This window comes from Nothobranchius furzeri, chromosome 2, assembly GCF_043380555.1.
Source record: "Nothobranchius furzeri strain GRZ-AD chromosome 2, NfurGRZ-RIMD1, whole genome shotgun sequence".
In the NCBI taxonomy this organism is placed as follows: domain Eukaryota; kingdom Metazoa; phylum Chordata; class Actinopteri; order Cyprinodontiformes; family Nothobranchiidae; genus Nothobranchius; species Nothobranchius furzeri.
In genome coordinates, this window is record NC_091742.1 from 89104574 (window position 1) to 89132381 (window position 27808).

Consider the following 27808-nt stretch of genomic DNA (forward strand, 5'->3'; position numbering starts at 1 on the left):
CCACAGCCTTAAGACATGTGTTGAACGTGCCCAAGTCCATACTTATTAGAGCACCTGTGTGTGTACACGTGCTTGTATATGTAAGGTTTGTCCAATAGAGTGTGAGGGGCCATGGATCTGCCCCCCAAAGATAGCATAGAAGACGGAGGGAGCTCCGTGTCCCAGAGATCCAGGAGCTGCCCCAGGGCACACGGACCCCAGGGAGACTGCGACCAGAAAAGCCCCCACCCCCCTCAAGAGGTGCAGAGGATTGCCCCGGAGGCCACAACCAGCAGCCGGCAGAGTCCCAGGAGATATCAGCGGCAAGCCCATAGGCCCGCCTGCAGGCTCCCACCCCCTCAGTTGGCCGAGCCCGGAACCCAGCGACCTGGGACCCAGGGGCGAACACCCCTGCTGGGGACCCAGCAGAGCCCAGGGACCCAGATCCCACCAGGCAGCCACCGGAATTATTTATTTATTTATTTATTTTATTAAATTATATTTTAAGGAGGATAAAACCACTTGAGATGAAGCATCTCGTTTACAAGTGAGTCCTATTGGAAACAAAGATGCAAATACAAAGACAATTCAAAAGTGTCTTATGTTGTTACCCTTTTAAGATAATTCCTCCCAGGTCAGCTCCAGCCTCTTTGTCCTCAGTTCTGTGTATGTGGGTGTGAGTTTATGTGTATCAGTGTGTGTATGTGTGAGTCCTTCCCTCAGTCTTTAGGTTTAGTTTTTGTGTTTTAGGTTTATCTGTCCTCCTTTGGTTCTGTTTCCCCCATTTAGATAAATTATTGTCACCTGTCTTCCCTCCAGCCCTCACCCCACACACCTGCTGCCGTTTTCCCTAATTACTCCTCCCTGTGTATTTAAGCCCTGTCTTGTCTCTGTCTTGTGTCGGTCCATTGTGGTAGTTCTGTCAAGCCTTCTCTAGTCTCTAGCTTTTTGAATCCCAGTCTTTTCTAGTCTTCAGTATTTTGTCTCTAGCTTGGAAATTGGATATTTTTTGACTTATTGGCTCCCTGTCTTTGGATTTATTTTTGTTTGTTCTCGGCTCATCCAAATAAAGGATATTTTCTTATATCACCATCTGCCTCGTGTCATCTTGGGTTCTGCATTTTGGGTCCTACCAACACCGTAACGTGACAGAGGGTCGGACTCCGCCAGGGCTGCCCTTTGACACCGGTCCTGTTCATAACGTCTATGGACAGGATTTCTAGGCACAGCCGTGGTGTTGAGGGTGTGGAGTTTGGTGGCAGGAAAATCTCGTCTCTGCTTTATGCGGATGATGTGGTCCTCCTAGCTTCATCAGGCTCTGACATACAGCTCTTGCTGGGGAGGTTCGCAGCCAAGTGCGAAGCGGCTGGGATGAGGATCAGCACCTCCAAATCTGAGACCATGGTTCTCGACCAGAAAAGGGCAGCTTGTCAACTCCATGTCGGGAGAGGGGTCTTTTTCACGAATGAGGGAAGGAGGGAGCGGTAGATCAACAGGCGGATTGAGGTAGCATCTGCAGTGATGTGGACACAGAACCGGTCTGTTGTTGTTGAGAAGGAGCTGAGCCAGAAAGCCAGGCTCTAGATTTACCAGCCAATCTACCGCCCAGTCTTCACCTATGGTCATGAGCTTTGGGTAATGACCGAAATAACAAGATCGCTGATACAAGCAACCAAAATGAGTTTTCTCCACGGGGTGGCTGGGGGATAGGTCTTAGGGATAGGGTGAGGAGCTCAGACATTTGGGAGAGACTCGGAGTAGAGCCGCTGCTCCTCCATATCGAGAGGAGTCAGTTGAAGTGGTTTGGGCATCTTGTTACGATGTCTCCTAGACGCCTCCCCAGGGAGGTGTTTCAGGCATGTCCTGCTGGCAGGAGGCCCCCTGGTCGACCCAGGACACGTTGGAGAAAGTGCATCTCCGAAATGGCTCAGGAACGCCTTGGGGCCCTGCCGGATGAGCTGGTGGAGGTGGCCGGGGTGAGGACGGTCTGGAACTCCCTAGTTGGGATGCTGCCCCCGCGACCGGGACCCGGATAGGTGGAAGAAGACGAGGCGAGACGTTGTCATGTATAATCATTAGTTTAGAAAAAAATAATTACATTCATTTTTATAAACTATATGCTTGACTCTGTCTGAATTAACATGAAGTGTGTGTTCCCTGAATAGTCAAAGAATCTAGAGTCTTCTGATCAAACATTCACAGACCATTCATATTTATATGGAGTATCACATCTTATTCATCACTTAACAAATATGTAGTCAATCGTCACTGCTACACTACAAAGAATAAGCGATCAAAGATTAAATTAAATTATAACTGTTCTTTAATGTGCTTTAAAAGGGTTTGATTAGCATGTATCGGAAACACCCCAGCACCTTTCTGTTAGAATCGTATTTGGGCTTTAGCATGACGAAACTGTCTAATTACCGGAAAGGCTGCTATAGATCAATCTTTTATTTTACCGTGAGACCAGTGGCGCTCCCAAGGGGTGGCCAGACACCCTAGAAAATTGCTGAACCCCCAGCAAAAGCCAGTGTAAATAAATCGTAATAATATTCACTCAAACTATAAATTGATCTGATTTATTCAAGACATAATTGTAAAACAAAATAAAAATAATACAATTAATGAGTAAAGAAATAATCAGAATAGAAAAATTAACCTGTTTCTGCTTTAAAAAAGTTTTTATCTTTATAGTTTTTGTGAACACAGCAACAGGTGAATTAAAAAAAAACACATTTTAAAATAAAAAGTGAAATAACATTTTAAATAACTGAAAAGTATGTTTCTGAAAAGTTTGTGTTTGTGAAATTTAAGTTTAATCTTTTGGATATGTACCGTTATTTTAAAAAAAACACATCAAAACTAATAAAGGAGCAATGCAGTACATCGCCACGGGCTAAACTCTCCCAGAGTTACCACAAGGACCAATTTGGTGTGCCACCCCAAAACTTTCTTTGGCCCCATCTGGCCACCCCATCTAAGTTTTTGGAGGCGCCCCTGCATGAGACTGAGAATAGTGGTTGAGAAAGATCACACTGACTGTCCGCGTCGACCTGAAAAGCTTTAACCCATGACTAAACGTCTTCAGTCTTTATGAAACAGAGTTTTCTCCACCGCACTCACCTGTCTCACCACGTCTCTCTCTCTCTTTCTGTGTCGTTTCCCTTGTTTCGGTGGTTTGTGCGTGGCACGCGCTCCAGACCTGCGTGATTGACAGCCACTGCTTTCTTCTCACAGTTTACGTAACATTTAAACACGAAACGGAAACATGTCACCCACTCAGGGAGGCGGCAGGGGCTCGGATCAAACCACTTTTGAGGCGGGGGAAATTTGCTGCATTTTTGTTAAAACATAACGTTTCAACCAATCACTGGATGCTTGTTATATGTTACAAGTATCTTTAGAAAACAGAAAGTAAAAATAAACTTTTAAATTCTCTAATTTTAGGGATGCTGGGAGTAGATAAGGGGTGCCTCAGCACCCCTAAAAATGGGCTGAAAACGCTCATGATCCATAGTCTGAAATGTGAGTTTTCCATACTGCTTTACAGTTTCAGGTTGGTGTAGTTAACATTTCCTTTACAGAAGTTGAAATTAATGCTTCAGAATTAGGGAGGCACAATATATCGGCACGCTGGTCATTTTTTAACATCAGTATCGGTCCGCTAAGTAAAACTGGGCCGATATCAACAACCAGTATTTTTTCCATCTTGTTTTCGTTTGTGTCTGTTTCAGAGGGTGAGGGGGTGAGACGTGTAATTGTTTAGCCATGTGACAGTGATGTAATCATCTCAGCAGCATAAATATGTTTGGTGTAATGTCGGAGCATTCCTCATCAGAATAAAAATTCATATATTTTAGTCGATTAAATTGTGACTAAAATTAAAAGTATTGGACTAAAACTATATTTTATTCAAATTACCGCTGATACGGAATTGAATTCAGTTTATTAATTTAGTGTCAAATCACAAAGCAAACATCCCACTAAAGTTGATACACCAATTTTATTAAAACTAAACTGATTTTAAAAGCAGTTCATCTAAATAAAAAAAAAGCGGGAGATCACACGTGTGACAGAAGCGGCTCGCCTTTAGCGTTATGGTGCAGGTGAATCGGATCCGTTGTGATCAATAATATCAATCATCTCTCAGGGGGAGCTAAACTCGATTAGAAAACAAAAAGTGTGTTAAACGAGAATAAATACAATGTGTTTAATTTAAATGCTCCGCTCCTAAAGCGGCACCTCAGCCACTCTGGTGAACAAACATCAAGTTAAAAATTAAACAGTGGGTGGGTGGTTGTTACCATGGCGATGCCTCAGCTGACAAACACACACTGCTGTCGGATCATGTTCCCTGATTCTCCACGTTCCCACACAACCCTCTGGTGTTTACGTTAGTGGATCAGAGCGGCTCAGCTGAGAGGTCGGTGTGTCTTTATGTTTATGTTGTCACAATGACTGATAATTATAACCCGGTCTAATGTTTTGTTATTAAATATGAACATTTTGATAACAGATTCATAAAAGGGGTTAGCAAAGTTTGTAACTCAGCTTATTGTTTAAGTTTAACATTTTTACAGCTTTCATAATAATTACATTAGAATAAAAGGTTTTTGATTAATCATTCCCCATGACCCTGCATGGACAAGCGGGTACTGAAAATGAATGGATGGATGATTTATCATTCAGCTTTCATAACAGAATAAACTGTTTGAAGATCCTGTTTAAAATGGTCCTTTTGTGTTTTTGCCAAATGTCCTACCACACCAGTTTTATTGATGAAGCACATTTAATTTTGTGTTTACGGTTGAGTGAACGCTGGCGCGTCTCGCTGCCGCTGCTCGCTGGCAAACAAACTTTTTGTATTTTTTTTTCTTCTTTTTCACCCTGGTCACATCCCTGTGTCGGTGAAAACTCATTTTCACCTACCTGCTCAGCTTGCGTTCTGGTTGCACATCACCACCTCCCTGCTCCACTCCATAATGTGGTCCAGCAGGATTTCTCTGTGCCTCGCACTGGCCTGGATCATCCTGTCGCTCATTCTTCTGTCCGTGGATGGCCTTCTCCAGTACTCGGCGGCGGAGCTCTTCAACCTCCGCTTTCGCTACTCCGGATCTCCACCACCAGCTCTGTGCCTCTTCCCCGACATCACCTTCCAGCCTCGCCGTCGGTATATCCATCGGGGGTCCCGGCGGAACCTCCATCTCGACGGCTCCAAAGGAATACCCTCCTTCTGGTCCACGACTAGCCGGCGGCTACCCAGGAATACCTGCCGAGCTGCCGACTCCAGCGTGTTAGCCCGGCTGGCTAGTCGGACTAATGCTCCTGTCGCCAGGGACTTCCGCACTGCTAATTTTGGTCTTCTCAACATTCGCTCCCTCTCTGGTAAAGGACATCTCCTCCAAGATACCATCAGTGACCATAAGCTAGACTTTCTTTGTCTGAACGAAACATGGCAACAACCCAGCGATTTCTCACAACTCAATGACTGTACTCCTCCCGGATTTGTTTACCTCTCCAAACCCCGTGGGTCGGGCCGCGGCGGTGGTCTCGCGATACTGTATCGCGAGACTTGGAAGGTCCTTCCGGTAAACCTTCCGCCTCTCACCACTCTGGAATGCCTCGCCTGTCAACTCTCCGGCCCGACCCCCACAATAATTGTCACTGTTTATCGTCCCCCCAAGTTCAGCCCTGAGTTTTTAAATGAACTCTCTGCTCTTTTATCCCATCTGTCCGCCCTTTCCCCAAATGTAATTTTACTTGGTGATTTTAATATTCATATGGACAATATGGCCCTCCCCCTCAGCAAAGACTTCTCCTCATCTTTGGACAGCCTCAGTTTTCATCAATATGCCAATTTTCCCACTCACATTAAAGGTCACACCCTGGATTTAATCTGCTGCTCCGGCCTGACCCCCTCCAACTGTACAGCTGACCCGCTCCCTTTCACGGACCACTTCCTCATCTCCTTTTCTGTTCCCCTCCGTCTCTCCATCATCAAGTCACCACGTATCATTTCTTTTCGTAATATTAAGGACATTGATCTAGCCTCCCTGTCCTCCAGTTTTGCCACCTTGACCCCTAATTTGTCCTCTACTCCCGATGATCTTGTCATTCAGTACAATAACGGTCTGGTTTCTATCCTTAATTCATTTGCTCCCATCAAATCCCGCTCTGTATATTTTACTCGGTCTGCTCCATGGTTCACCCCTGCCCTTCGCTCCTTGAAAGCTACCAACCGGAGGCTTGAAAGACTCTACAAGAAAACCGGTCTCACCATCCATAAAGACTTATATTCTGCTCAGATTTCTCTCTACAAGGACTCCATCTCCCATGCCAAATCTCAGTATTACTCCGGTCTCATCTCGTCCAACTCCAGCAACACTAAAACATTATTTTCCATCATGAACAGCATTTTTCAGCCTCCCGACTCCTTACCCATCCATCTTTACTCTTCAGAAACCTGTAACTCTCTCCTTCAGTTTTTTAATGAGAAGGTCAATAGAATCCATCTCTCTTTACCTCATTCCTCCCCTCCCTCTCCTGATTTATTTGAACCCACCATTCCGTTCTCCTCCTTTGAACTTCCCCATCCCTCAGAAATATTAGATTACATCACCAAATCCAAACCTTCCACCTGTCAACTGGACCCTATTCCAACTGTTTTAGTTAAATCCTGCCTTTCTTCTCTGCTCCCTTTTATAACAGCCATTATTCATTCCTCACTATCCTCTGGTACGGTCCCATCCCTATTCAAATCCGCTTCAGTCAGCCCTATTCTAAAAAAACCTGGTTTAGATCCCAATGATTTCAATAACCTCCGTCCCATTTCCCATCTTCCCTTCATTTCCAAAGTCCTTGAGAAAACAGTTGCATCTCAGCTCCATTCACATCTCACCCGCAATAACCTTTATGAACAGTTTCAGTCTGGCTTCCGTCCCCACCACAGCACAGAAACAGCTCTCATCAAGATCACTAACGACCTACTCATTGCTGCTGATTCTGGTTTAATCTCTATTCTTATTCTCCTCGATCTGAGTGCGGCCTTTGACACCATTTCTCATCCCATCCTCCTTAATAGACTCTATTCCTTAGGCATCACTCACACCCCCCTCCGCTGGTTTCAATCTTACCTTACTGGCCGCACTCAGTTCATCCAGTTAAAATCCTTTACCTCAGAACCCTCCCCAGTCAAGTCAGGTGTGCCCCAGGGCTCTGTCCTGGGGCCCCTCCTCTTCATAGTATATCTCCTCCCTATCGGCAAAATCTTCCGCAAATTCAATATCCAGTTTCACTGCTTTGCAGATGACACCCAGCTCTACATTTCCAGTAAGCCCAACTCAACTCTCCCACCATCCTCCCTTACACTCTGCCTCTCTGAAATCAAATCATGGTTCACCTCTAATTTCCTCAAACTCAACGGCAATAAAACTGAACTTCTTCTAGTTGGCACTAACTCCACCCTCTCAACATCTGACAGCTTTTCTTTAACTATTGACAGTGCCACAGTCTCCCCCTCACCTCATGTCAAGAGTCTGGGTGTCATTCTCGACAGCTCCCTTTCTTTTCAGGCTCACATTAATAACTTAATTCGGTCAGCATACTTCCATCTACGTTCCATAAACCGTCTTCGTCCCTCACTGACCCCTCACACTGCCGCCATTCTCGTCCACAGCCTCGTCACCTCCCGTCTCGACTATTGCAATTCACTTCTTTATGGTCTCCCCAACAAAGTCCTTCATAAACTGCAACTGGTCCAGAATTCAGCAGCCCGTATTATCACCAGAACCCCTTCCTTTCACCACATCACGCCGGTTCTCCAGCAGCTCCACTGGCTCCCAGTTAAATTCAGGTCCATCTTCAAAATTCTCCTCCATACCTTCAAAGCAATCCACAACCTCTCTCCTCCATATATCTCAGACCTTATAAGTATTCACACCCCGTCCCGTTCACTCAGATCTTCTTCTTCCATCCATCTTGCGGTTCCTTCTGCCCGTCTCGCTACCATGGGGAGCAGAGCTTTCAGCCGCTCTGCTCCTCGACTCTGGAACTCACTTCCCCCAGACATCAGGAACATCGACAGTTTTACCCTTTTCCAATCAAAACTCAAAACACATATGTTTAAATCTGCCTACAACCTCTGATTTTATTGAAATGTTTCTCTCTGTTTTTTCTTCTTTGGGTTTTATTATTGTTTTATTGTATTTTATTACGTGTTTTGTGTAAAGTGACCTTGGGTGTCCTGAAAGGCGCTTTGAAATAAAATGTATTATTATTATTATTATTAACAGAGGTCTCAAGATACATTAAACAAATAAATTAATGAAGCAGCTCTGTTGTAAAATATCAGTCTAGATAAAAATGGAACAGATGGTAAATAAATTCAAGACAATTTTGAAGTCAGAGGTCAGAGGTCAGAGGTGGGTTTAAACAGATGTAACCCCTTAAGTGCCAAAGTCGCAGAATTGCGACAAGCAGCAGGGGGATGTGGTGGCGGTGATGGGCCGGAGAAAACTCTGCTGGTGATCGATTCAGCCCCGGGGGTGTAAACCGCGGGAAATGCAGCAGGAGGGGGAGGAACCGCGGGGGAAAAAAATCACTGCTAGAAGGGGGTGGCCCAACACAGCCTCAGTGACAATAATAATGATGATGGCTGGGTTAGTTTGGGAGAAAAACAGTATTCCAAGTGGATCAGACGTTTTGATGAGCCAGTTGGTTACTGTGGAGACAGGGATCTGTCAAATTCAGAACACATTGATTTTCTGTCAGTTTTTTTGGATGAGGAATTCTGGACCCTCATCACAACTGAAACTAACCGATATGCCCACCAGTAGAGAGGGCGGAACTGAAATCTAGCTCCTGATCTAGCTGGTACGATGTAACTGTCCCAGAAATGAAAGCGTTCGTTGCCATTCAGTTCTGCATGGGGCTTGTGGAAAAGCCAGAGATTGAGGATTTTATATATATATATATATATATATATATATATATATATATATATATATATATATATATATATATATATATATATATATATATATATATAAAATATAATATAATATAACATAATATAATATAATATAATATAATATAATATATATAAAACAATTATAAACAAAATAAACCAAAGAAGGGATGAGTGAAATGTGTTCATGACACTGAAGCACCACAAACAGTGTTCTTGATTGATACGCAATAAACACAACAAAATACCAATAAAGTAATAAATATTATATATATATATACATATACATAGTTATATATGTCTACAAAGGAATTTATATATGTATTATAAACAATAACAACACTAAGAAAATAAGATAAAAACATAAAAAAACAACAAAAATCTGCTAATGTGATGCAATGCAATATGGCTGCCACCTAATGACATCATAATATTCAAATTACGTGAGTGAATTTGTTCCTATCACAAAATTTGGCTCATACTGAAGATTTTTCTAATTTACAATATTCCTCTATCTCTAACCAGATGTAAGCTACAAGCTCTTTGAATAGTGATATAAAAAAATCCTATTTTACTGAACAAACTATGGCGCCTAAAGGCTTAATTAAAGAAGAATACCGTCTGAGGGCCTAGGAACTACTGCAGGTGAGGCTCAGTCACCTCTGAGCTTATGGAAGTCAGGACCGGCTGTCCTAAAACAGGAGGATGTGTAGGAGTTTGTGTTATTTACTGTTGGCTCATCCCTTGAGTTATAGAGACTATTAATACATGAATGACTCAGTTCAGAGTCTAAAACTCAAGCGAAAAAGTTCAGGTACAAAGATTAAATCTACATATAAAACGACACATTCTCACGCCCGAAGCGGCTAAAACTGACGAAGGGTGACCAAGCGTTTGTTTTCGACGCGTCGGGAGCCCCAACGTGTCGGGAGGCAACGCGTATGCCAGGGCGTCACTTTCCGATGGCCACGGTAAAATGGAGATTTCACCGACATTTAACCTCTAGCGGTTTAACCTTCCCCTCACCCCCATCCTAACCTTAACCCTGTTTCTCATTCCAAATTTCCCGTTAACCGTGTTTGAGAGGAACGATACATCAGTGCAAGATGGTTAAGGTTAGGATGGGAGAGGGAAAAGGTCACTATTCGGTGAAATCTCCGTTTTACCGTGGGCGTCAGAAAGCGACGCTCTAGCACGGCACATCACCTCCCAACGTGTTGGTGCTCCTGACGCGTCGGAAACAAACGCTTGGTCACCCTTGGCGGTTTTTGCCGCTACGGGTGTGAGAATGTGCTGTGAAAAAGCAGCTGAAGTCCAAAGAAGATGTTGAGACTCCTTTATAAAAGAAGAAAATGTGGATTTAATAAAGATTCTTCACCTCAGAGAAGTGTAAAGTATCTGCAATAGTCAAGTTTTGTTATTTTGTTAAAGATGTGCCTGACCTTTGTGCACATGAACCCCCCTCCTTGTAATCACTGAGATTAGAGGAGCATGTTGGAGGTCTAACTCAGGTTTGACTGGTTAGTTCCAACATTTGCATATTACTGTATTATCAGTGACATTGGTTTATTAAGTTGGGCATTTTTAGGGCGTTTCAGTAACCATTTAGTTCCTGAAACACCAACTAATGTTTATGTGTAATAGCAGGAACTACAGAAAAGTCGTATACCTTCTGTAGCCAAGGTGACTGCTGCTGGGTATGAAGTGTGAATGTGGCTCAACACCAGTAAAAAAAACCAGTAACAGATTTAATTCCTTTCATTCTCCTAATGAAGAAAACCCAGTTTGAAGGAATTTTCTTGTCATTTCAGGATAAAGTCAGATGGAGAGTTACGAGTCACTGGGTCCAGTCGGGGAGGGCAGCTACGGCACTGTGCTCAAGTGTCGCCACCGGGAATCTGGTCGCCTTGTCGCCATCAAGAAATTTATGGACTCTGATGAGGATAAGACGGTGAAGAAGATCGCACTCAGGGAAATAAAGCTTCTCAGGGTACCTGTTGATCAATCCATGATCTGATCAGCCTATCAGTGATTAAATGAGCGCATGGAGGTCTGTGTGAGTCTGAAACCCGACAGTCAGCCAACCACAAAGACCTCAGTGTCAGATTCTCACATTTAGATCACGGAGAAGAAACACTGACAGAAGATAGAGCTGGTGTTTGACTAATGTAAACTCATGTATGTAGGATGTAAACAAAGGCACATTTTGCATCAATATGTAGAAAATGACTAGCCTAGCCAGCCATGCTAGTGCTGCCTTACGGTAAGCAAAGGGTCCTGGTTATCCTCCCATTCAAATAACCACACCCCCTGAGAATTCTAACATCAATCAATCAGCACTGAGTAGCGTACAATGCTCGGTTTTTCATAGCAGTGAAGAAGATGTCTTTTTCCTGATTGGTTATTTTGAGCTTGCTAGTCCCACCCCTCATGGTACTCTCTGCCTCTGAGTAGAATACACAGAGGGTGAGTCTGACAAGCCAGGCTAGAAAATGACAGTTTTCACCAAAGAATGTTCAGTCTTTTACTTTTTTTTTGGTTCAGACCAAGCCAACTCAATCCAAGCCTTGTGTTCTAGATTGAAATAATACAGGTTTAAATGTTGGCTTAAGATAAATGTAGTTCTGTAAAAGTAATAGTTGTATACCAATAGAATGTCCCAGTCCATTACCCTATGGCCCTATCTAGCAGGGGTGGTCATTGTCCTCATGTCTACTGCACCGCTATTCAATTCCGGGCCTCGAAGGCAAGTATGCAGCACGTTTTAAGTGGTTTCTCTGCTCCAACAGGAGATTTAGTGGTTGAATCACCTGTGCAGCAGCTCATCAGGCTCTGCAGGAGCCTGTTGATCACCTGCTGATGGAAATCAGGCATGTTGAAGCAGGGTTAAAGCCAAAACGTGCTGGATACCGGCCCTCCAGGACTGGAATTGAATAACGCTGGTCTACTGTTTCTATCCTAAAGCAACTCCGTCATGACAACCTGGTGAATCTGCTTATGGTGTGGAAGCGTCGCCGTCGCTGGTATCTGGTCTTCGAGTTTGTGGATCGAACACTTTTGGAGGATTTGGAACAAAACCCAAATGGTTTGGACCTCAACACATGCCGACAGTACATGTTCCAGATCCTGAGAGCTGCCACATTTTGCCACCAACAGAATGTGAGAACAAGTTATAGACTGTCAGGAAATGTTCTAAAATATTCTATGTTGTAATTAAAATGACCCAGCTTGAAACCAAAGTTTGTGTTGGGCTGTTGGGAATGCCACGTAAGCCCTGGTTTAATTACATTTACTCGTCCTGTAATGAAACTATAATTGGTTTCGGGTCAACACTCTGTCCTCTAGCTTTTTTTTTTTTTTTTTTTACCATCCCAGGTCATCCACCGTGACATCAAACCCGAGAACATCCTCATCTCTCAGGAGGGTGTGGTCAAACTGTGTGATTTTGGCTTTGCTCGAACCATTGCATCGCCATCTGAAGTCTACACCGACTACGTAGCTACTCGATGGTATAGAGCCCCCGAACTGCTGGTGGGAGACATCAAGTATGGCAAGTGAGTCTGTTTGCACAGACCTAAGAATGTTGGTTGTTTTCATTGAAGCCCCTAACAATGTTTTGTTGATAGACCTGTAGATGTTTGGGCTCTGGGTTGTCTGTTGATAGAAGTATTAACGGGACAGCCTCTGTTTCCTGGAGACTCGGACCTTGACCAAATATACCACATCGTCAAGTGCTTTGGTATGCCCTTAAAGCTTCTCCATGAAGATTTTGCTTAATCCCACAATTCTAACTTAAGTCTTCTTTGCTCCAGGTAACCTGGTGACTCATCATCAGGAGCTATTCTACAGAAATCCCATATTTTCTGGAGTCAAGCTGCCTGAGAGTTCAAGCACAGTCCCACTTCAGCAGCGATTCCCCTCAATCACTCAAAATGCCCTGGATGTGGCTCAGGTACAGCTAACAGCTGTTTTGCTTCTTTAGTTTAAGATGATCTCTCAATATTTCACCTCAGTTGGCAGTCAGAGGAAGAGGTATATCATCAGTGCAATTGATTGTCTCTCAGAGGTGTCTAGATATGGACCCAGAAGGACGAGCTCAGTGTTCAGAGCTTTTAGATCATCTTTTCTTCACTCAAGACTCTTTCCACATCAGGTACATCCACTACTAGATACCACTTGAGTTGGTCTATTGTGTTTTAGAAAATGTCTTGGTTTTCTCTTCATCTACACAGATTTTTGGAGCAGTTAAATGCTAAAATCCAAAAAGAGCACATAGAAAATTCTACCCTTCCAAAAATAACCAGAAGCCCAGGACAAGAGAGGAGTAAGGTGGATGAGAAAAACAGTCGAGGCAAGGACAAGAAACATCCTGAAGACATGGATGAGAAAGTAAACAAGGACAAAATAGAGAAAATGAAGGGAAAACAACCTTCACAGGTATCTAAACACATTCATAATAATAATAATAATAATACATTTTATTTAAAAGTGCCTTTCAGGACACCCAAGGTCACTTTACACAAAACACGTAATAAAATACAATAAAACAATAATAAAACCCAAAGAAGAAAAAACAGAGAGAAACATTTCAATAAAATCAGAGGTTGTAGGCAGATTTAAACATATGTGTTTTGAGTTTTGATTGGAAAAGGGTAAAACTGTCGATGTTCCTGATGTCTGGGGGAAGTGAGTTCCAGAGTCGAGGAGCAGAGCGGCTGAAAGCTCTGCTCCCCATGGTAGCGAGACGGGCAGAAGGAACCGCAAGATGGATGGAAGAAGAAGATCTGAGTGAACGGGACGGGGTGTGAATACTTATAAGGTCTGAGATATATGGAGGAGAGAGGTTGTGGATTGCTTTGAAGGTATGGAGGAGAATTTTGAAGATGGGCCTGAATTTAACTGGGAGCCAGTGGAGCTGCTGGAGAACCGGCGTGATGTGGTGAAAGGAAGGGGTTCTGGTGATAATACGGGCTGCTGAATTCTGGACCAGTTGCAGTTTATGAAGGAGTTTGTTGGGGAGACCATAAAGAAGTGAATTGCAATAGTCGAGACGGGAGGTGACGAGGCTGTGGACGAGAATGGCGGCAGTGTGAGGGGTCAGTGAGGGACGAAGACGGTTTATGGAACGTAGATGGAAGTATGCTGACCGAATTATGTTATTAATGTGAGCCTGAAAAGAAAGGGAGCTGTCGAGAATGACACCCAGACTCTTGACATGAGGTGAGGGGGAGACTGTGGCACTGTCAATAGTTAAAGAAAAGCTGTCAGATGTTGAGAGGGTGGAGTTAGTGCCAACAAGAAGAAGTTCAGTTTATAATACCATCGACTCTTCCGGGTCCAAACTACCCAAAACACCTGGCAATAAAGGAACTCTAAAAACAGAGCCATGTTCAGTCAAACCTGAGAAACCAGAGGCCGAGAAGGAGTCAGAGGTTTCCACTAAGAGCTTTAATTCTAAGTCCGAGGAGGACTCCAAGATAACAAGTCAGAAGAAGAAAGACTCCTTAGCAATAAAACCCAAATTTGGAAGAGTTTTGACTCCAGATCCAAGAAAAAACCTCCTTCAGAATGTAAAAGACTTAAACTTTAGTGGTCTGAATGCTGAGAAGAACATGATGAGGAACAGGAGTTTCTCTAAATCTGAGACAAATCAAGAGTTTGCGAAGACCTGGAGCAACCCAAACATTAAAGTGTCGAAAATGTCTATAAGTTCAAACACAGAGAGTCCAGGTTTCCGTTCATCTCCAAAAACTGCTCTGGAATCAAATTTAGGTTCTCCAATGATGCTTTATGAGACAAGGTCACTCAAGCTAAGTCCTTCATCAGAACATCAGACCAGTAATCTGAGAAGTGACGCAGAGCAAAAAACCTCCCTAAGCCCAAAGGTTTTACCCAAAAACCCCACAACAATAAAGACTACCGTCAACGATGGTCCCAAAGCAGACCCAACCATCCCTTCACAGACTTTAGATCTTTCTGAACAGCCTTACACTGTAATCATGAAATCCAGTCCACTCCTCAACATGGCTGCCCTGTCTACAGGAACCTCACATTTTAAAGCTTCCAAGGATGATTTTACTCTGAAAGACAACACACTCTTAGAAGACAACAGTGTTAGGAAACAACATGGATACCTGAAGATGAACCCAGTGACAGAACCCCCAGCAGGTTCAATCCTGTTGTCCCAAGCCTCAAGAGGAGACCCAGAATCGTCCAGACTACACAACCCCAAAGTCGCCACTGAACAAAATATTACTTCAACCCAAGTGTTGAATAAACACCTCTCACTGAGAACCACTGTTCTGAAAACCCTTAAAGTCTCTGACAAAGAGAATCAGGATGATTTAGCTCCTCTTTCTGGATTCAGGAAGTCAAAAACAAATCTATTCAACAATCAGACCTTGAAAGTTTCTGGAAACTCAACTTATAAGCAGAAAGACACTGATGAGTCAAGTGCTACGTCCTTTAAAGTTCCTCACTCCAAACAGGATCCTTCGAAGACCAGATCTTTCAGTGACCACATGAGGCCCTCCATGACTCCCAGGTCTCAGAAATCTACATTTGTACCTGATGCTAAAAGAAAAAGTGACAAAAAAGAGATAAACATCTCCAGAGATTTGATTCCAACTGTATTGGTAGACCAAAGGACTTCAACAAGAAACTTCAGCCATCACCACTTTGGTGGATTTGATTTAAATGAATCTCAACTGTCCACACCTTCTCCTCCTCGAACATCCTCCTCAAATCTTATGCTGCTCCCGCCATCGTCCCAGTCTCTGATTCCTCCATACTCCATCTTCAGTACCAAAAATCCAGCTGCCAACGATCACATCCTTCAGGGAGGAGCTTTTCACCCTGGCACCAACAGTCTCAGGTAAACACATTTAAACATAGACATAACCTGTCAGGTCTTTTAAGGCGGAGTTTGTTTTACTTTACCTTTACCATAGCAGACATTGATCAGATCTACAACGCATCTGTGAGTTCTGGTTGAGTTCTAGATACCAAAATTAGCCTAAATTCATTCTTGTAATTCAAAGATTGTCTGGCTTGCAATCTAGCATACTTCTGTCCATGTGGGTTCCAGGTGTGGTGATAAGCCACAGCAACATGGAGGCGCTTATGATCGAGAGGTCCAGAAGTTTACAACAGGTCATGTGACAGGGTCTTTCACCTGTCAGGTAATGAAGTGAGTGTGTATTTGTTTGCAACTGGCAAGGTTTAGCCAAATAAACACTTTTCTGTCCTTTTCAGGTACCAGAACACAGACTGATGAGTGAAAAGGCCAAAAACAAGCCACATGTTCATTTTCCGGATGTAAGAGGTTCAGCACTGCCAGACCTCAAAGAAGGTAAATCGACACATTTTTGTAGTAGTAACATGGGATGCTCGATGTTATCGATCTACCGATATTGGTTTTGGTATTGGTTTTTACTCCTTATGGGCTCGACACACGAGAGGTGACAAACGACCGCAATCAGCAAAATTTGTCGCTGTCGCTTTTATTACCTGACACACGGGAGGCGATCTGCGGCAGCGGCCAGCGGCAAAGCTGGCAAAATCGAAACTTCCGTTGTTTTGTTTGGCTGTGTCAGGTTGGAGGGAATTAAGGTTATTTAAGCGGTTCAGAGTTAATAAAGTGGTAGATATGATGTTTCACAAGGTGCTGCTAGAGTTATGTGAAATCTTACTTCTGATTTTACTTCATAAAACATAATAATAATCAACTTCTCCTCCATGTTTGCTCGGAGGTGTACGGAGCATCCTGTCCGCTCATTGGTCAGTGAATGAAACCTCCGTTGATTGGTCCTCGTCCGAGAGACAGCGATGAAAAGTTGAAAATGTTTAAACTTTCTGGGATTGCGTCGCTGGGTCGTCCGTGCACGACACGTGCACGAGCGCAAAATTTCACACGCACATTTTTCGCGTTTCGCTTAGTAGGAGAGAGACCCGCGATTATCGCTTTGTCGCACATGTCTCATTGAAAATGAATGGAGGAGAGGCGATGTCGCCTCCCGTGTGTCGAGCCCATAAGTGACGTAACTTTTACATACCACGCACGTATTATACATCAAACTCTTCTGCTTCATCTTCTCTCTCAAAATTCCAAAATATGACAGATCTGAGGTTTCGTGTTTGATATATTTTAGTTTTATTTGGCACAACTTGTGAATAATTAGGAATTTGCCCTGTGATAATCTGCTGTCCTTAGAGCACGTAGCTGTGTGTAGCTAGCCAGGAAACAACCAACTAAAACACTCAGAATCCACACCCAATGCTTGATTTTCTTAAATGAAGATCTTTATAAATGTTTTATCACCATAACTACAATATACAGAAACAAAGTACATTAGTGACTAATGTCTAGTGTCACGCTTAGCAATTAGCCTAGCTTAGCATGCATACGCTCATATTGCTTACATTTTATCAACTAACGTTAACACACGCCACATTATTCCCTAAACAAATCGATACTTACAAAGACAAATATTCTCCATGGCACAAGCGTATAAAGCAAGGGTATTCAATTCCGGTCTTCAAGGGCCGATGTAAATCACTTGAGTCAGTTGCTGAATCACCTGTGCAGCAGCTCATCAGGCTCTGCAGAAGCCTGTTAATCACCTGCTGATTGAAATCAGAGGTGTTGAAACAGAGTTCAAACCAAAACGTTCTGGATACCAGCCCTCCAGGCCCAGAATTGAATCCCCCTGGTATAAAATAAAATGAGCGTGCCCCATTTCTGCCAAAATATAAATGTAAACAAACCAGAGCGGACAAAACGGAAGTGACAGGTCTGAGTTATGGACGCTCCGCTCCCTCTGTCGGGTTTCGCAGACAATATCACAACAAAGATTGTGTGTAACAGCGATGTCTCACTTTGATCCGTTTTCAAAACCTAAAACATTTGAGCCCTTTTAAACATTAGTTCACTTGTATTATTTATTAACTTAATAATGAAACTTTTTCCCATCATGAAATTAATAATTATCTGAGGCCTAAAGGCATCACACAGCGTTAGTCAGGATTATCTCAGGGAGAATGTCATTCAGCTGCTGTTTCTGTTACTAACTTAGATTGAAGTCGTTGTAACTTTGCACAGATAATTTTTAAAGCTTAAGTATTGATGATATTTGATATTAGCCAAAGCTGTTTTTAGCTTTGTGGGGGCCCTATGCAAGATGTCGTTCCGGGGCCCCTATTTTGCCAAACTAGAATTGAACAACCATACATTTGATTATTTATGAACACACCACAAATGATCACTAATCAGTACATACAAGCAAAACACATGGTAGTGATATCCTCTCATATTAAAAGTAAACGTCTCAAGTTAATTCACTCAGGCAAGATTAATTAAAGCTAGAAAGCACTCAGAGAGCGTAGCCCTCCACCTTTCTAGCAGAGGGCTGCACTCAAAGACATATACAGAGACATAGTAGGCATTGATGATATGTTAAAAATAGACAGAAAAAAGTTTCTTCTGCCTAAATTTTTCTTTTTTGTAATTATGTTGATTATTTCTATTATTTTCTTTCATTTTAGTTTTTAAAATGCCAAAACCAGTCCATAACTATTTTTGTCTGCCTGTTGACATAAGTTTTACTAAAAATCATTCAAACATTCAATTAGATGTTAGTACTCGAGTAGCATTTTAACAAATACGTATTTTTACTCCCACTTGAGTATTTTTTGGACAGCTACTTTTTACTTTTACTAGAGTAAAAATATTTTTAAGAAGTAGTGCTACTTCTAGAGTACAATTTTCTACTCACCTCTGCTTGAGGGAGACAACCGTGTGGGTTGCATTGTACTCGTCTAAAACGAGCTGTCTGGCCACTGCTACAATGGTTTGTGAAACATTTAATTATCTATAAATTAAGTCACTTCTCAAATTTTGTGAATACATTGTCTAACGTGCTTGTCTAAAGGTAAAGAAAATGTTTTAGATCTTTGGTCACAAAGGGAAAAAATTTCAGTTCAGTACAAAAGAATTTGTTAAAAACAAAGCAAACTAATTAATAGTTAAATATTACTGGTGCAACTCTGTGACTTGTGTTTTGAGATTTGGAACACCTCCCCTAAGTCAGAGAATGTTTTTTAAACCAATTTCTAGGTTTAAAATAGCAGCACCTTGTGATAACAACATTAGCTGTGGTTGAAACGTGTTTATTTTACAAGATAAACTTGTAAGGGTGCATCCAAAATCGATGTTATGTGCAATTGTACATTTTCCAGGGTAAATGGAACACACCATGACGTTTGTCCTCCCGCATAATGGATGCTGCACCGACCGCTACTCCATGTAACATATCTCTTCACTCGGGTGTCCAAAACATACGGCCGCAGGTCAGATGATACGACTACAAAGTCTATCATCGACCTGCGACCTAGGCTGCCCTGGTACCAAGTGTACCGATGGGCATCCTTATGTTCGAACATGGTGTTCGTTATGGCCAAACTGCGGCTTGCACAGAAGTCCAATAACGAATCACCGCTCGACTTCAGTTCCTCCCAGTCACACCCCTCCAGGTCATGCTGTCATTGCCCACACGAGCATTGAAGTCCCCCAGCAGGACAATGGAGTCCCCTGATGGAGCACTATCTAGCACTCATCCCAGGGACTGCAAAAAGGGTGGGTCCTCTGAACTGACATTTGGCCCATAAGCACAAACAACAGTCAGGACCCGTTCCCGACCCGAAGGCGCAGGGAAGCTACCCTCTCATCCCCCGGGGTAAACCCCAACACACAGGCAGAGAGTCCTGGGGCTAACAAAAAGCCAACCCCAGCCCTCCGCCTCTCACACGGAGCAACTCCAGCAAAGGAGAGTGTCCAACCCCTCTCAAGGACTTGGGTTCCAGAGCCAATGCTATGTGTCGAGGTGAGTCCGACTATATCTAGCCGGTACCGCTCAACCTCTGCCACAAGCTCCTGCTCCTTCCCCACCAGCGAGGTGACGTTCCATGTCCCAAAAACCAGTTTCCTTGTCCGGGGATCGGACCGCCAAAGCTCCCGCCTCGGTCTGCCACCCGATCCACACTGCACCGGACCCTTCATGTTTCTCCTGCGGGTGGTGGGTCCACAGTTGGATGAGCCCATGTATCCGGTTCGGTCTGGGCCTGGCCGGGCCCCATGGGCGAAAGCCCGGCCACCAGGCGCTCGCTCACAGGCCCCAACCCCAGGCCTGGCTCCAGGGTGGGACCCCGGTAACCCTCCGGGCCGGGTTCTCCGACTCTTTGATAGTTCATCCATAAAAGATCTTCTGAACCGTTCTTTGTCTCACCCTTCACCTAAGACCAATTTGTCATGGGAGACCCTACCAGGGGTACAAAGTGCCCCAGTCAACATAGCTCGTGGGATCATTAGGGCACTCAAACTCCTCCACCACGATAAGTTGACGGTTCAAGGAGGAGTTTAGTTCACGTTCACAAAAAACAAACAAGTTCACGAACGTTACTTCAGTGAATGATTTAAGGAACAACACTGCCCAACTGCGGATGGCCTTCCCATGGACGTCCAACATGTGACACAGTGGAGCTGAAACTAGCGATTTTGGGTTAAATGTGCCACAAAAGAGACAACGGTTATCTTACTGCGGCTTATTTTTCTGTTATATACTAATAAGGTATTTCTAATCATTTAAATAATATAGGCAAATTATTTTGATCCTCATGCAAGGATGAAGACTTAGGGGGGGCCCTAGTAGCCATATGTTGCCTATGCGTAGTCGGCATATAGCAAGAAACTGCTCTGATGTTAGCAACCTAAATCATTTATTTTTTTCTATTTCATGGGGGGGGGGGGGGGGGAGCCCGCCCACCCGCATTTATCAGTTTATATTGGTATCGGAAATTAAGAGTTTAGCAATATCGGATACTGGATATCAGTAAAAAAGCAATATGCCAATATGGAGCATACCTAGTAGGGAAATATTACTTAAATGTACCTGTGTTGTCTTTGCTGTATTACTCACAAAGTACAAACAAACCACACACTGGCTAAATACTGAGGTCTAGATGGGTTACGCGCATAAAATTTGAGCACAAAACAAGTTTTAAAAGGACCTAAAAATGTTTCAATGTAACTATCTGATCCTGTTCAATGACGTAAGTCAAATATCCAAAAGGTCATCAATCATTTATTTTGACAATCATAAGGTAATATTTGTGATTCTGAAGCAAAACCTGCTTAACAAAACATGATTAAAATATTTTTGTTTTGGTGTTTTCTCAGGTAAACCCAACAAAGCTTCTATCAGAAACGTGAGGAAAGAGACAAACCCAGTTTCATCGAGTTTGGTGTCAGACGTCCAACAGCAACAAGGACCTAACATCAACACAAACACACCACAAAAATGAAAGAAAAACCTTTGTTAAAGTAAAAAATCTCAAGTTGTGAATATAACAAATATTGAAAACTACATCAAAGTTTTATGTTTTGTGTGATTTTTACTGATTTATAGTGTCAAATTGTACTTTTTATCTGAACAGTTAGTTCATGGACAGTTTAAAGTCCTTAATATGTATTATAACAGTTTTAAATTTGGTTACATCAAATTCGTAACATGATGCAAATATCTTTGAAAAATATCAGGAATAAAGATTCTTTGAAATCTTTTTTATTTTTGCATTCAAACACACAAAGTGCATCTAAATTTATTCCACAAAATAACTGAGTCTAAAATGTACTGATAATTTAAATCTAGGACTCATCACTGGATTCGTCAGAGGAAACGGAGCTGACTCTCCAGACTGCTGCTGATTCATCGCTGCTGGATGACACTCCGAGGTCTCCCATTGGCTGAGAAGTAGCCACAGGTTGCCCCCTATTGGCCAGCAAGTAGTAGAGCAGGTTTTGGACCGCTGTGTTATGCTGGTTGGTGATTGGTTCTTTTAAAAATGGTTGTGTTGTGATTGGTGCGTTGGTTGCTGGTTTCCATGGTGATGACTGGACAGTTGGCTTTTGGGTCGTTGTGACCACTGGCTGTAAGATAACACAGACAGAAAAAGGTTTAAGCTGTGCGTACACTGTGTGATTTCCATTTTGACCTGATTTTCAACTTGTGTCACAAACTCTGATGTTGGGCTGAGTTGTAAAGTTGTATTGTGTCGTCTACACAGTGTTAACAAGAAGCAACTAACACCCCATGACAAGCTCTTGACTGGCAATAGTGTGGCTGCAAGAAAATCAAACATGTTTGAAATTCATAAAGCAGCGCCACAAACCAAGTCTACCTGAACTTCCTACACAGCGTGTGCGCCAACATGTCTGTCGGGCCATTTCCTTGTCTATACATGTTGTCTCTTTTTCTTTTTACACTTTTCTCTGCCCAGAATGGCCAGGATTGTCAAGGAAGTGCATTTGTTTAGGTTGAATAATTTCTCATTTTCAGGTGAGTGTCTCCATAATAATTTCAGTGGTTACATTAAACAGAAACAGATCCCCGAATCTCGTTTTACCCCCTACATGCCATTCATTCTGCTTCCACCACCCATAAACCCCTGATGTCCTCTGACACTATGAAAAGCCTCAAGGACAACAGCCTCATCTCTTCCTGTTTATTCTTAACCCCTTAACACCTGAATTTGTTTTCAATTATGAAAATTGTTTTCACTTGTGGATTTTCTTTCAGGTACATGCAGTATTTTGGTTGCGTTTGGAGTGAATGCAGGTTTAATGCAAACTTCAGTTCACTCTCAAGGTGGATGCCTCGGACACAGGAGTCGGGGCTGTGCTCTCCCAGGTTTCCACCACAGATCATCGACTCCACCCATGTGCCTTTTTCTCCCGCCACTTGACGCCGGCTGAGAGCTGGTATGACGTCGGGGACAGGGAGCTGCTGGCAGTGAAGCTCGCCATCGAGGAGTGGCTGCACTGGTTGGAGGGAACCGAGAGACCTTTCATTATCTGGACGGACCATAAGAATCTGGTTTACCTGAAGGAGGCAAAGAGGCTCAACCCCCGTCAGTACAGGTGGTACTTGTTTTTCTCCCGGTTTAACTTCCAGATCTCATACCACCCGGGTTCAAAGAACACTAAGCCCGACGTCCTGTCCAAACAGTACACCCCTGACCAAGAAGCAGAACCCTCCACCATCCTTCACCCTTCGTGCATCGCGGGTGGAGTCACCTGGGAATCAGAGACCAGATGTTGGAGGCACACAAAGATGACCCCAGTCCCAGACATGGCCCTCCTGGCAGGCTGCATGTGCCACAGGCCCTCAGGGGTAAGGTGGTCCACTGGGCCCATACAGGCAAGTTTTCCCTTCACCCGGGGGTGGGGCGCACTATTGCTCTGATTAAACGCAGTTTTTGGTGGCCCTCTATGTTTCAAGACATCAAGGACTACATTTCAGGTTGCCACGTATGTTCCCAGCAAAAAGGAGACCATCATCCTCCTGCAGGGTTGTTGTGCCCATTACCCACTCCATCTCGCCCATGGTCCCACATAGCCCTGGATTTTGTATGCGGTTTACCCAACTCACACGGTTTCTCCACAATACTCACCAGTCGACCGTTTTTCCAAAGCCTGTCACCTGATCCCTCTGAATTCTGTCCCCTCCTCTGCCATCACTGCCCAGTTACTCATCAAACATGTTTTCCGTATACATGGCATCCCTGAGGAGATCCTGTCGGACTGCGGACCCCAGTTCGTTTCAAAGGTGTGGAAGGAGTTCGCAGAAGCCCTGGGAGCCAAAGTCGCTCTCACTTCAGGTTACCATCCGCAGCCCAATGGCCAGTGCGAATGGATGAACCAGGAGCTGGGTGCCATGCTGAGATGCATCTGCTCTGCGCATCCCTCCTCCTGGAGCTCCCACCTAGACTGGGTGGAATACGCTCACAATAACCACATCTCCACAGCGACAGGTCAGTCTCCCTTTGAGTCGTCCATCGGTTACCAGCCTCCCCTTTTTCCTCTGCAGACCTCAGTCACTGCTTTGATTCCCCAGTTCCTCCACAGTGCCAGGTGCGCCTGGTCCATGACCAGGGCAGCACTGGATCGCACGGCCATCCGCAACAAGCAGCTGGCAGATCGCCGGCGGCGACCGGCGCCAGCCTACACTCCTGGGCAGAGTGTTTGGTTGTCATCGAAGGATGTTCCCCTCAAAGCCTCCTGCCGGAAGCTCACACCGAGGTTCCTGGGTCAGTTTAATGTCCTGGCGGTTCCCACTCCCTCCACGGTTCGGCTGGACCTCCCCCGTTCCCTCAGGATTCACCCCGTCTTTCACATGTCCATCATCAAGCCCTTGGTCACCAGTCCCCTCTGTCCTACTCCTGCTCCTCCTACTCCGGCTCGCTTTTACAAGGGCGGGTTGGTCTACCAGGTCCGTCGGGTCCTGGACTCCCACCCCCGTGGCCGGGGAATGCAGTACCCAGTCGACTGGGAGGGCTAAAGCCCCGAAAAGGGGTCCTGGGTCCCTCAGTCCTTCATAGAGGATCTGTCCCTTATCGTGGACTTTGAGGCGGCTTCGGCTAGGATGCCAGGGGGCGTCCATTGGGGGGGGGTACTGTCGTGAGCCGGGGTGAGTACTCTCTCTCTCTAAACAATCTCTGAGTGTCTTCACGGGGGAGGGAGTGGCAGCTGCACGTCATCGGTTCATCAGCGGGTCAGGGGAAGCGGCAGCTGCGATGCATCAGCTGATTCGGCGGGACTGCTTCAAAAGGAGATGGTGAACACAGCTCGAAGCCCGATGATTACCAGCCTTCATTTCTCGCTCTCGTGATTTTCTTGTGTCTAAGTCTCAGTGTGTTTTTGCTCTCCTGTGTTTTTGGATTGTGTGTAACCAGTGTGTTTTTGAACTCGCCAACCTCAGGCTCTTCACTCACCTGGAACTACTCACCTGACCTCCATAGGACTTCTGGACTCCATTTTCCAGCCACGTTCACCTGTCTCCTCCCGGACCGTCCCGCTCTCACCATCCTCCTCCCGACCAACCCACTCTCACCCTCCAAACCTGCGCTCCCTCTTCTGCTCAGGAGATCATTCCACCAGGATTGTCCCCGGCTCACTTCCTCCCTCATAAAACCTCTGACTAAGTCATCTCCTGTAAGTCCCCTCTCAATATTCCTCCCTGAACTGTTAGCTCTTGGACTCACCTCTGGTTTGCTCTCCCTCATAGCCGGTTCCCGTTTCTACCGTCCAGATCCACTGACGTTTTCAGCGCGCCCTCAGTTTCATCCTTTAAAATAAATTCTGTTTTACTTACCTGCCTTGTGTGTGTAGAGGTGATTCTGCATGTCTTGGGTTAGACCATCGACATACAAATATTGAACAATGGGTTTCCTTAGACTCCAATAATAAGTTTTTGTGCTAAAATGGGAGGTGGCCACCACCGCCATTTTGACCGTGTCACAGGTTCCGTCAAGCCCAGACAATTCCATAAAAGGGAAGAGAGGTGGAGCAGAGGGTGGGGCTGTAAGGCTGGGATCAACTGACGACACCCGGTCGAACTAGCTACAAGCTAACCTGAAGCAAACCCTGGCTAACCCAAAGCTAACGCGGAGGTGGGAGCTAAGCTAACGGAGGTAGCAACCTAGCTACAACCGGAGTTAACTGTGCACAACACCAGAGCTTCTGAGTCAGAGATACACTGGGCTGACCGCTGGGTAAAACCGGGTAGAACACAGAGGTCTCCGAGAGCTCCACAAGCCGGCAGCCTGCGCAGCAGACAGAAGCCGCGATCAGACAGAGATGCGCCGAGCTGCGGGGAGGGAAAAAACGGGTGGAAAACATCAGCCTCCCGAGAGCTCCACAAGCCGATAGTCGTAACCCAGCTCCACCAACATGTTATATTTCAATCCATTTTCTAAAGTGCAGCATTATGTTAAATGCACTTGGTTTTACCCTATTACATTTAAATTTCATGGTTAAACAGTACATGTTAAAATCTATGCTCAGCTCGGCAGTGACCTAAAATACATAAATATAATTTTACTTACAGAAAAAAATGAAGTGGAGACTCCCCAGACGCTCTATTAGTGCAATTAATGCCACAGCAAGTCATTTTGTCCAACAATTGCACAAATAATATCCAAAAAAGAATACACAAACACAGACACTCAAAATCCCGGAGCAGTTTCCAAGCCAGACCGAGGCTCTACTGAGGCCTTTCCACGGAGCTAGCTCTGTGGTCACGTGGGTCTGATGCTCATTAATTATACAGAATTTTAGGCTTTTAATACACTTAAACAGAAGAGTGAGAAAAAAATTCACCCCCCTCAGAGTTGTCATGAGTGTAAACTAGATCATTTAAACCAAAAACATGCTTTGGTACCAGACTGTAAACATGTTTATTTCTGCTGTGAAATTGGTATTTTTAACATGGGAGTCAATGAGGATTTGCTCGCTTCTGACACCAGCCCCCAGTGGATGAGGGTGGAACTGCAATTTTTGGTACTTCCGGGTTGGCCTCAAATTTTGAGCCGCATTGAGGGGGCTTGGGTTAGACTAATTCCCAGAACCACGACACATTAGTGTTTATTTATTTCTTCATTAATTACTGAAGTAAAAGAAATTTACTTTAATAAATTGCATTTCTTGCAGAAATCAACACACACTAACATAGTACTGGAGCAGGTGGAGGGAGACTAGGGGTCTTAGCATGCCTCTGTTGTCACTTGGCTTCCCGGGGCTGGAGGCTAGGAGGGGGAGCTGCCCGTCATGTTGGCGTCTGGGGTGGTGGATGCTTTGCTCAGCGTTGGGCGGGGGAGCCTGCTCATCATCACCCCCAGCAAAAAGGGGCGAATTCTGGGAACCGGTGATGGTTGTACCCATTCTGCAGCAGTACCAGGACCAGAGTGAAAAGGGTGTGTAAGGGGAGCATGAGTGGGTGTCTAGCGTTCATTTTTGTATGTTTTAGATTGTATGTGTATATGTGAGCATGAGGGAGGGAGTGTGTGACTGTGTCTGTGTATGGCTGTATGTGGTAGGCGGGGTCTTGGAGTCCCCCCCCCGCCGCCACATTTGGTATGGAGTGCAGTGCCTTGGTCTGCCTGAGTGTTCGCGGCTCCCGGGTCAGGGGGTTTAAGGATTTTGGAGTCTGCCTGATCGATCCCAGTGGCTGCCTGGTGGGGTCTGAGTCCCTGGGCACTGTTGGGTCCCCGGCAGGGCTGGTCTCCCCATGGTCCCGGGTAGCTGGGTTCCGGGCTCGGCCGTCTAGGGGGTTGGAGGATGCGGGCGGGCCTGTGGGCTGGCCACTGATATCTCCCGGGACTCAGCCGGCTGCTCGTTGTGACCCTCTGGGGCAATCCTCTGTGCCTCTCGAGAGGGGGCGGGTGCTTTTTTGGTTACTGTCTTCCCGGGGTCCCTGCGCACTGCGGCAGCTCCTGGATCTTTAGGACTTGGAGCTCCCTCCATCTCCTACAGTACACATCTTTGGGGGGCAGATCTGTGGCCCCTCACACCCTCTCTTGGATGCTCCTATAGAGAAACCTTACATACACAAGCACGGGTACGCACAAAGGTGCTCACATGGGTCTCTCATAAGTATGGACTTGGGCACGTTCAACACATGTCTTAAGGCTGTGGTTGGCATTAAATGCACTGATTTATTATCATGTGATTGTTCAGTAAAACAATGTTGATTTTATATTTCCTCATCAGGTTGACGCAGTGGCAGCTCGCTCTAGTTGTATTGCCCCCCCCCCCCCCCCCCCCCCCCATATTTTTTGATTTGTTTTTCCCTTTCTGCAGGTCTAGAAGCAGACTCTTGTTCATCATTGACTGTTTATTTTTGTGGAAACAAAAAGTGCCCCTCAGAGCATGGGGAGGGGCACTCGCGCGGGAGGGGGGATCTTTACACTAGGCAACGATTGCACGAGGTGATCAGTAAACAGTGTGAAGTAATCTGTATGCTGATGATA

General features: G+C 44.7%; 1 protein-coding gene across 6 annotated transcripts; it reads left to right on the top strand.

Annotated features, from left to right (window-relative positions):
* Positions 1-4300: 4300 nt before the first annotated feature.
* On the top strand, positions 4301-23143 carry LOC107376835 (cyclin-dependent kinase-like 2). Of its 6 annotated transcripts, none has more exons than XR_011519136.1 (11): positions 4301-4405; positions 10759-10937; positions 11912-12106; positions 12323-12501; positions 12574-12686; positions 12760-12899; positions 13012-13100; positions 16035-16128; positions 16202-16298; positions 21180-22919; positions 23008-23143. XR_011519136.1 is itself a non-coding variant. In XM_070548306.1 (11 exons), the coding sequence occupies exons 2-10, from the start codon at positions 10770-10772 to the stop codon at positions 21302-21304; spliced, it is 1200 nt and encodes a 399-aa protein (XP_070404407.1). In that variant the 5' UTR covers positions 4301-4405; positions 10759-10769; the 3' UTR covers positions 21305-21323; positions 21652-21882. The 6 variants fall into 6 exon arrangements, 4 of the variants coding, with proteins under 4 accessions (XP_070404407.1, XP_054603316.2, XP_015801632.3 ...); XM_070548306.1 differs by lacking the exon at positions 23008-23143 and having other exon boundaries at positions 21180-21323; positions 21652-21882; XM_054747341.2 differs by lacking the exon at positions 23008-23143 and having other exon boundaries at positions 10759-10898; positions 21180-21617.
* The last annotated feature ends 4665 nt before the right edge of the window (positions 23144-27808 follow it).